Genomic DNA, 11,478 nt, shown 5'->3' on the forward strand with positions numbered 1-11,478 from the left:
GTGACTTTTCATTATTGCCGTGTTTATAATAAACATAGCAATAATGAAAAGTCACATTCTAATGTTTTGACAGTTCTCTTACGTCAAAAATTTTGACCTACGTAATAACGTTTTTGTAGTAAAAATACTATATACTATTACTCGCAAAATTACTCGAAATATCACATAACAGACGGTATTTACTTAATATACAATTGGAACATTTGTGTCTTTGATCCCAAATTCAGAAAATATTTTTTATTCGTGAAATATAGGGAATTTTTTTATTACAAAATATGAGGGTATCTAGAATGATATTAAAATCAAATAAAAAAATAATGAGTTAAAAATTGAAAATATTTCTGAATTTTTTAAAGAAAAACATACATTGAGGTCAAAATTGATCCCCGTTGGTCATCCGAAGGTTAAGTAGCTATCAACGTCAGAAGAAAATGACTGTTTTGTTTAAAATCACCCCTAAAGCCCTAAAGTATGTGTTCCGGAGTAGATAAAGCTGGGTTTAAAAAAATGTTTAATCAATGTTTGCCCAAAAATAAAGTACCCTTCAGATTTGTTTAAAGGGGACATTTTTGAACAGGACTCCGCAAAGAAACCGAATCAGAAACATTTTTCTACTGGCGCTGCCTCACAACGTGGTCTAATATACGAATTTTACTTTATAACTTGATATATCGTACTCAACTGATGATTTCTATCATGATACATCGTCTCTCTCTGTCTCTTAAACAATATTTTATATTATATAACAACAATAATAGGTCTACTTTCCGTTTTCTAGATAAAAAAGAAGGACCAAAGGGAGCATCAGTACCATCGTTGGGATTATCGAATAAAGCTGTTTATACCAACGATAACTTCGAACAAACATTGCCTGTTGACAAAAAGAATCCCTATCCTGAAGAATCTCAGTTCACGGCTACCGAATTAACTGGTGAGTATGAGTATTAATTCTTAGTCAAAGGTAGGTAAGGTAGGTAGGTAATAAGCACTGATGATGGAATTATTATTCCGAAAACGTTCTGTGATGTACCAATTTTTAGGGATTTTTATTTATATACAGATCATCCCAAACCCTTTTTTCAGTGCGTCACAGATTATAGAATTCTCCCTAACACATTACAGTTGGAAGTGACAGAAAAAAATGATTAATTATTTGCGACACTTTATTAAAATCCTATAGGACATCCAAATTAATGACGCAATGAGTTGAATTATTTTTTTAAACAGTATATCAATATACATAATCCTTTTAGAGCCACCTACCGAAGAAACTCTTCTCCAAAATACACTTTGGCCAGAAGTGCAGAAGTTATATGGACACGGGTATGAAGTTTATTCATTAGCAGCTTCTCCCGATGGTAAATACTTGGTCTCAGCCTGCAAATCTACCAAATACGAACATTCCAATGTGATACTTTGGTAAGTAAAAATAAAGTATTAAGTATATTGCAAGAAGCAATTGGACTTCGTAAGTCCTATGTTTTCACCCAATGTGACTGGAAATGGAACAGCATGTCGATATTTAAACTGTTTGTGTAGCTTTGGGTCGATTGATATACCATTTAACTAATTTTGACACATTTTTGCAAAACTTCCGGTCATAACTTTTTAACTCGAAATGATATCAAAACTAGAACTAAATATTAGAGCTCTATTTTTCAATACGCGATGATTATAATATAATTATAATATAAGAAATAGTACATATAAGTATGGGATATATTATATATAGTACATATAAGTATGGGATATAATATATCCCATACTTATATGTCCTATTTCTACTACTATAATGTCGCACATCCGGTTACACATTTTTAACCGAAAGTGATATAAGAACCGGAGTATATATTTGTTTTCGATTGCTTTCGAAGGCGATTAGAATGATATATTGCTTTTACCATTTCAGCGACTTTAAAACAATACTTCTGGTTGCAGTTCTACAACCAGATCAAATTTCTCATCTTTAATACCATCCTTATGTTTAAGGTTTCATTCGACCCCTCATTTCTCATTATATCTGTTTTAATAACGGAGGAGTTATATTCCCGGACAGACGGACAAACAGACATGAAACCGGATTTATATACAGGGTGTCTGCGTAACTTGGAACCATATGGGAAACTTTTTTAATATCAATTTTACGAAAAAAAGTTATTCTTCATAAAGTGCTCTGCATAGTCTAAAACCTAAGATGCAATCATCAGGTATCAAATTTTATCAATAATATACGAGGTAGGTATGTCCAAAAATATGAACTTCGCTCAAGAGTAAAGTGCCTTTATATTTCACAATATCGAAAATTGTTATTAAGAAAAGTTGTTTGTAATTAAAAATTATGTTATAATATGCATTTACACTCTTCTAATTGAAAAAAAAATTGAAAATTTTCCTCAAATAACGGATACCCAACGTCATTTTTATTTAAGATAACTCCGTTATTATTAATTTTGCGAAAAAAATTATTCTTTATAAAAATGTCTGAATATTCAAAAAACTAAGATGCAATCATAAGATATCAATTGTTTTTCAATTCTATACGAGGTATGTCAAAAATATGAATTTCGCTCAAAAGTAAAATACAGTAGAACCTCGATTATCCGTCTCTCCATTAACCGTCACCTCTGTTAACCGTCGGGTCCGTACATAAGTTGTATTGACTACATAAAAGCAAACATTGAATCACCAATTCAATTTGTTTGAGCATTGATATACCTAAGTCAAACGAAATTCGCTGATTGCTGACAGGTGATGAAATCGTTGAAATGGCAATAGAAGCGGACGAAACAGATTCAAAAGCGACACAGACTACAGACTCAGAATTTGGAATCATGTGACGGTGCGATGTCGATGATGCTATTGCGACTGAAAAAGATCTGTGTAAAGAAGCTAAAGAAGCTGCATCGCACATGCAACAAAATTCATCGAGTGGTATTCGCGACATGAAGAAGACAATAAAGTAGATCGCATGATCTTACGCTGGTTAAGAAATTCAGCCGTTGCAAAATGTGAAGCAACAGTAAAACAAACAAATATTACAGAATATTTTAACCCAAATTGATTGATCAAATTGAAAAATTGTACCATGAATTCTTAATTTTTATTAATGTTCTGTTAACCGTCTTTTCGATTATCCGTCATACCCTTGGTCCGGTGCCGACGGATAATCGAGGTTCCACTGTACCTTTATAGTTCACAATATTTCAAATAGAAGGATGCCATTGCATATTGAAACATAGTTTTAATTCTGAACAACTTGCTATACTAACAAATTTCAATATTGTGAAAAATAAAGGTACTTTACTCTTCATCGAAATTCATATTTTTTGACGTACCTCGTATAAAATTGACAAAATTTAATATCTTATAATTTTATTTTGGTTACGAGACTATGCAAAACTTTTTATAAGGAATAACTTTTTTTCGTAAAATTAATAATAACGGAGCTATCATAAATAAAAATGATGTTGAGTGTCCGTAATTCGAGGAAAATTTTCAAAAAAAAATTTTCAATTAGAAGAGTGCAAATGCAGATTATAACATAATTTTGAATTACAAACAACTTTTCTCAATGACAATTTTCGATATTGTGAAATATAAAGGCACTTTACTCTTGAGCGAAATTAATATTTTTGGACATACCTCGTATATTATTGATAAAATTTGATACCTGATGATTGCATCTTAGGTTTTAGACTATGCAGAGCACTTTATGAAGAATAACTTTTTTTCGTCAAATTGATATTAAAAAAGTTTTCCATATGGTTTCAAGTTACGCAGACACCCTGTATATTTTTCTCGTTTTGCTAAGGGGCCGTTCAAGTATTACGTAACGCAGGTTGGGGGGGGGGTCAAAAATCTTCAAAAATTGCGTTACGCAATAACTAAACGCCCATTAGAGTGCGTTACGTAGGGAAGGGGGTCAAAAATCGCGTTACGTAATACTTGAACGCTCCCTAAGGCGCGTCAAATAATACTCGTTTATCGCTTGTACTATTTCGGCGACTTTAAAACAGTGTTTCCGGTTACAACTCTAAAACCGTAAGTCCTAGGTTAAATTTCCCACCTTTAGACCAACTTTGGGTTATCAGCTTTCGTTCGATACATAATTTGTCATTCGACCTAATATAATGCCGGAGGAGTTTTGTTTATAGACGGACGGATAGAAGGGCGTGGATAATCCAATGTTTTCAATTTTTTTGAAAATAGGTGAAAATAAAATGAAGCTTGGATCTTCACAAACTTTATCCCTTTGGTCCTTTCTCGATCACTTTATTTAACACAAGTTGCAATTTTATAATTCGGTACATGTGCTTTGATCATAATAATACATCAAAATCTTTAATTCGATTATTTTAATTTCCTATAAGTCGCTAATAAAATATTCACTATTCAGTTGTCATTCTTCATCATCAATGGCGTTACAACTCTTCGTGAGTCTTTGCCTCGTTTACTATTGCCTTCCATGTTTGCCGGTCCTGTGCCACTTATTCCCATTGTCGCACTCTCATTTTCTCTAGATCTTCTTTGACTGCATCTTTCCACCTTTTTCTAGGTCGTCTTACAGACCTTCTTCCATCTGGCCTTTCCCAGAACACATTGTTTATAAGCCGATTGTCGTTACTGCGTATCACATACCCTACCCATCTGAGTCTATTGGCATTGATATATCTGACCAGATTTTCCTTTCCGAATAGAGATTCTAATTCGTTATTGTATCTGCGCCTCCATTCGTTTGTCACGCTGTCTCTGCAAGGGCCATATATCATTCAAAGGATTTTACGTTCCTACACCAGCAATTTATTCACTTCTCTTTTTGTTAGGGTCCATGTTTCGCTTCCATACGCGACTGCTGGTCGTGGTCATTCAGTTGTCATTGTCAAGTATTATATTGGAAAAACAAATATTTTTCTTCTTTTTAAGGGACACTACCAGTTGGAGATGGATCCAAAAATTGTTCTCTCATACGCTAACAATTGTCCAACTTCAGTTTTCACCGGATAGCCAGCATATACTCTCGGTTTCAAGAGATAGGAGGTGGTCATTATTCACCAAAAACAAAGACAATGAATTCCAATTGGCTGGTACCACTGATAAAAGTACTGCTGTTCATTCTAGAATAATCTGGACATGCTCGTGGACGCATGATTCTAAGTATTTTGCTACGGGTAAGTATTATGGTATATGTACAGATTATCCCAAACCCTTTTTTCAGTGCGTCATGAATTTTGACGTCATATATGATTTTAAGAATGTCGCCAATAACTGCATGACAGTTTAGTTAAATCTGACAGTTGTCAGAATATTTATATTAAATTTATTTTTATATAAATGTCAATATTTATATAAATATTTGCCAAAATATATTTAAAATATTTTAAGAAAAAAATAAATAAATATAGAATACAATTTCACTATACAATGTCCGAATATACCAATGACATAAAATATTTATATTTACGTCGTTGACAAATTTCTAATAATTTGGCACTATAGTTGATTTTTTAACCAAGAGAAGTAAATTAAAAAGACAGATTCACACCCAAGAAAGTTACTAGAAAAGTCACCAAATTCATCTTCTTTTTTCGTTGATCATATCAGCTTTCGATGATAATCCATACATATTAAATTATACTAACACATCGCTAAAGAGTTCTAAAAACAACTGTTTTTATATAGAAGTAGACTAAAAATCTAAAAATTACAGGAATAATGCAGAAAACACAAAAAATCGCCGATATACTTAATTAACCTATAAAATGACAGAAGTGCCAAAATTTCATAAATGTCATTAGTGTCAAAATTTAATAACAGTGGAGTAAACTTGCCTGCGGTTGGACCAATTAGAAACAAGCATTACGGCGCGGTAAATTTGAATCACTCCTCTTGGTTAAAAAACAAACTATAATAATATAATATTGCACTGCAAGATACCAGACGCATGGAGAAACAGCATAAGAGGAAACAGTAGCGATCAACAGGTAGCGAAAACGCGTTCCAAGATTGCGGCTGTAATTTTGAATATTTTTTCGAGATATTTGGCACACGTATTCGTAATATAATAAGGAATGGCGGTACAGAGCCCAATTTGAAAAATATATTAATATGTGGAAATTACTCTGTAATTAAATACAATATTAAAAAAACGAGCCTGTACCGCCATTAAGAAAAAAAAATACACTTTCTTCAAATAAACTTGTTTATCCGATACCTAGATTTTGTGTCATTTTGGAACTACTAATGAAATAAAAAATTTTAGTAGTTCCAAAATGACACAAAATCTAGGCATCAGATAAAAAGGTTTATTTGAAGAAAGTGTATTTTTTGTTCTTCTTAATGGCGGTACAGGCTCCTTTTTTAAATATTGTATTTAATTACAGAGTAATTTCCACATATTAATATATTTTTCAAATTGGGCTCTGTACCGCCATTCTCTATTATATTACGAATACATGTGCCAAATATCTCGAAAAAATATTCAAAATTACAGCCGCAATTTTGGAACGCGTTTTTGCTACCTGTTGATCGCTACTGTATCACCTTAATGATACCACTGTTCAAGAAAGGGTACAAAGAAGACTCCAACAATTAGATATTTTTACTTTCCATCATTTTGTTTGTTTTTTTGTCTTACATTTTTTGTTTTACGCTTTATTTCTAGATGGATTTTAACGATTAATAAATATAATAATTTTTTAACAAATAATACCTCTCATCGATGCTAAGGTTCTAATTCCATCACACCAGTTTGGGTTTCGAGAAAGTCATTCAACTATCGACCAAGTCCATAGAATAACGGATATAATAGAGAGGTCGCTGGAAGGAAAGAAAGTTTGCTCCGCTGTCTTCCTCGACGTGGCGCAAGCTTTTGATAAGGTATGGCACGAAGGACTTAAATACAAATTAAGCAGGATTTTGCCAAGACAATACACAGAATTATTGGAATCTTATATATCAGAGAGAGTTTTTAGGGTTAAACAAGAAGAAGTCTACTCGGAACTAAAGGAAATCAATGCAGGTGTACCACAAGGTAGTGTGATAGGACCGGTCCTATACCTATCGTACACTAGTGACATCCCTGAAGTAGATCATAACACAATGGCTACCTTTGCTGATGACACTGCCGTCTTAGCCGTAGGTGAAGGCCATGAAGAAGCAGCAAGAAAACTACAAATCTCTGTTAACAGACTTAACAAGTGGACTAAACGCTGGCGAATTAAATTAAACGAAATGAAGTCAGTGCATATAAATTTTACAAACAAGAAAAAACAATACATTCCTGTTAACGTAAATAATACTCAGATACCATACGCCAATACCGCAAAATATTTGGGTATTACACTAGACGCTAGGAGGGCCCATGTTAAAAAGAAACGAGAACACCTTAACATGAAGTATAAAAAAATGTATTGGCTATTGGGAAGACAATCCACTCTCTCGATCTACAATAAAATACTTTTGTATAAACAGATTATAAAACCTATATGGACATATGGCATCCAGCTATGGGGCTGCGCTAGTAATACTAATTTAAACATCATTCAACGATTCCAAAACAAAGTGCTAAGGAGCATTATCAACGCTCCATGGTACTATAGGAACAGTGATCTCCATAGGGACCTAGACATGGATACTGTTAAGACCATAGAAAAATTTGCCAAGTCACGAACAACGACTTCTTCAACACGTCAATGTTGAGGCCATTCAGCTCCTCGACAACACGGATCTAGATAGAAAACTGAAGAGGAAGAAACCCTTCGAGTTAGTTAAGTGAAAAATAGTGCACGGTACAAGTGATGGTACAAGTTAACATTTGTGCAATATATTAACAGAACCTCAAGGGTACTATTGAGTTTGTCCTTAGTCTTAAGTTTTTAGTAGTAATTTAGGTTAGAAATAAGTTGCTCATTGATCACATTATTTGATCAGATTGTAATGTTTTTAAGCATCGTATTGGCGCTTAATAAATAAATAAAAAAAAACAAATAATACGAAAAGTTTACTCCAATGATCGTTTTTGAAGCAACATTGCAAATATCTTTGATTCTTTTGTGATTTCACAAATTCTTTTATAGGTTCTAGAGAGGGCAAAATTGCCGTATGGTCAATAAACAAGAGCGAAGAAATTACAAACTGTCTTGGAAAATGTAGCTTGGCGTCTGAGCCTTATGTAATTAAAAACGAATCCGTCACAGCCTTGGCCTTTGCTCCAGATGTTGTTTCAGGAATGTATTTATTAGCTGTGGGACTAGACAATGGAAATATGGAGCTCTTGAGGTGGTGTCCAAATAGTTGGGACAGGATTACTAGCTTTTCAGAAAGGTATGTATATTGTACTAAAAATGTAATACAGTGGAATTATTTCTTGGCCCTTTTTTTCCTCAGATCGACAGATTTCAATACTTAACTTAAAGTCCCCAATGAATGTACAATAATCCAATTTATTACTGCAATATCGCTGATTAACAGTGCATGGTGCTGTGCAAACGAACACCTCTTTATTTACCAGATTTTACTCCGTTCGACTATAATGTCGCTCCTTAACCGAAAAAAAGTCTAAAATGTCGCGTATATTCTTTCAATAAAGATGTAATACAACCTGTGAAGGTTTAGTTTACAGAAAAAGGTAAAAAATTTTTAAGAGTCTAGAACAGAGGGTCTGATGCTATTAAGTCATTTATCACCAAACTATCTATCTTATCTTCTGTCTAGAACAGAGGTTCTCAACCTATTGAGTCATGTACCACCACATTATTTTTGGTTCCACTTAATTGAAAATTGAAATACCTATCTAGCTAGGTAATCTAAGCAACTCTAATTTATATGCTTAAATTTTAAGGAATTGATAAAAAACTCAACAGGAGTATTTTTTTTAAGTTTTATATGTATATAGGTAAGAATAACAAACTAATTAGTAAAAAGGTTGTGGATGAATATTTCCACATAGTTTATTAATATTTGGTTCAGTGTTACTGAGATATAGTCAAAGATCAGGTTCTACATTAAGTTTGTTTCTTGAAAGTTCTTAATATGTATTTAGTAGTTCTGTCATTCATTTCGCGAAATATTCGCTTTTTTCTTGTGAAACTTTGGGACTCATCCATTTCCTTACGCCCGGCTCAAATCATCAGATTTTTGAAATATACACTATTTTGCATGTACTTAACTTACCTTATCTTAATCTGACAATTTCGACTTTTTTTAAGGATATATTTTTTTTCCGGGCCCCCTTAACGAACTTCCCTGTGTTAAGAGCCAATATATGGTAGAGGTACATCTGCAGGGTACCAGGTTTCTCCCCATATGATAATCTGACGCGCTCGAGAAATTGCAAAAATTACCACTTGGTCTCCCCTACCATGATAAAAACTGACTTGATTTACAAAATGATCCAAGTATGGTTTTTTAAATTTAAATTTGCTCCTATTACAAGATCTAAAACGTATATTTTCTGCTTCTTTTCAGATAGTATGTATGAGAAGTTTTTATTACGGTCTATATTACTAATTATTACTATTATGTTATATAGTTCAATATTTTTTTGAATGTATTTCTTGTGTTTATTTTACAATTGGGTTTTACATCATTTTATATTTTATTTGCTGGGTACCAGTTTTGTGTTTAAAACTGATAACTAAAATATATTACTTCTTATATCGTGGTTTTCATTTTTTAAATTTAATTTGCTTTCTGCTGTTTTTGACAAAATATGGATTTTTCCTTTTTTTGGCAACATTTTTAATGCCATTATTAATCGTTTTTTCCAAATTTTTAACTTTTTTATTGTTTTAATGAAGAAGATTTAAGCTTTGGGAATAGATAACGAAATAATACCAGATTGTGCAAATTAACCTGATAATCTAACACTGAGGTAGTTTTATTGTGATTATTTCTTTATTTTATTTTTATTTATTTATTTTTTCTGAAAATTTATATACCGGTAATAATTGTAAACGTTTTATTTATTATTGTATGTGTCTTTTTCAGGTCTGTTCACAATTTAACGGTCAAAAGGTTGGCTTTCAGGCCATTATTTGGAGAAGCTGGAAAATCAGAAGACAAAAATGTTTTACAATTAGCTAGTTGTAGTTCGGATTGTTCTGTAAATATTTTTAATATATTTGTAAATAAATAATTTTTATAACAAAATTACTATTAATTAACATTGAATCGGCATTACCCTGTAAATCAAGTAGGTCCTCCCTGCATATGCCACCGCAGCAAAGAATAGGCAAGACCCAAAACAAAACTAAGCATGTTATTCAGGTTTAGACCACAATATCGGAAATGTACAAAACTATATTGTTAACTATAACTTTGGCAGATCAAAGGTCAATTAAAAATATCTCGAGAATTAAAGGTAACTGAATCCTCAAAATTGGAATGAAGGGGTTTTGAAGAGTGAGCTGATTAATGAAAATATTTACATCCGGTTATACCGGAAGTTGCTTATAACTTTGATTTTTTAAATGAGACACCCTGTATATTTTTACACTTTTGGGTTATCCTTGATGTCTCCTTCCTAAAAATATCATTTTTTGTAATATTATACAGGGTAGTTTAAAAGATAATTACGTTTTTTTTATTAATTTCGTAACAACATTCACACCCTGTAGATTGCAATGATACATCAAAAACTCTATTTATGTTCAAATGATTATTAATATAGTCTATTATTTTTAAAAATTATTAATATAGCGAAATGCTTAATTCTAGTATAAAGGGTTGGTCGAAACTCGGAATGAGTATTTTCTAGTTGAAAGTAGAATGAGTTTTCTAAAACGAAAAACTATATTTCAGTATTGCAATGAAATGTTATTTTTTATGGTACTTTTTTATTTGTTCAGTATTCTCTATGCCTAACTGCTGTAATTTGTGAGTTACTCGTGATTCTTTAAGCCAAACATTAACTGCAACAAAAATTACGTGAAATTTTATTAGGTTGACCGTGAAAATATTCAATAAAAAATAATTTTCCGAAAATAAATATATATTAATGTAATCCTTAATTTCCGGATGTTGGCGATCATGAACATCCGGAACGGATAGGCACTTTAAGAAAAAGAAGAATCCTTAATTTATTAATATTGGCTAAAATATTGAAATATATGATAGTTAAGAATGTTGGTGTGTAAAATATTAATAAAAACATACAATATTCTACCTATAGGGTAGAATGCCTACAATAATATACAGAGTGTTGCATTTAAGAAAACTCAGAAAGTACCCATTCCGAGTTTCGACCAACCCTGTATACTAAAATTCAATATTTCGCTATATTAATAATTATATATCAATACAAATACAATCATTTGAACATAAATAGAGTTTTTGATGTCAAATTGTTACAATTTTACAGGCTGTGAATGTTACTACGAAATTAATAAAAATAACGTAATTATCTTTATTTCTTTATACTATCCCGTATAACATTACAAAACCTATATTTTTAGAAAGAAGACATCGCGAAGAATCCAA

General features: G+C 32.0%; 1 protein-coding gene across 1 annotated transcript in view; it reads left to right on the plus strand.

Annotated features, from left to right (window-relative positions):
* The window catches only part of LOC114335362 (elongator complex protein 2), a 53,422-nt gene extending 43,273 nt beyond the window's left edge, over positions 1 to 10,149 (plus strand). Inside the window, exons 7-11 of the mRNA XM_028285590.2 lie at positions 779 to 931; positions 1,254 to 1,419; positions 4,924 to 5,168; positions 8,076 to 8,322; positions 9,988 to 10,149. Of these exons, the coding sequence (XP_028141391.2) occupies positions 779 to 931; positions 1,254 to 1,419; positions 4,924 to 5,168; positions 8,076 to 8,322; positions 9,988 to 10,135 (959 nt within the window). The 3' untranslated portion in view covers positions 10,136 to 10,149. The remainder of the gene's footprint in view (positions 1 to 778; positions 932 to 1,253; positions 1,420 to 4,923; positions 5,169 to 8,075; positions 8,323 to 9,987) is intronic.
* The last annotated feature ends 1,329 nt before the right edge of the window (positions 10,150 to 11,478 follow it).

Source organism: Diabrotica virgifera, chromosome 1 (assembly GCF_917563875.1).
Source record: "Diabrotica virgifera virgifera chromosome 1, PGI_DIABVI_V3a".
In the NCBI taxonomy this organism is placed as follows: Eukaryota; Metazoa; Arthropoda; class Insecta; order Coleoptera; family Chrysomelidae; genus Diabrotica; species Diabrotica virgifera.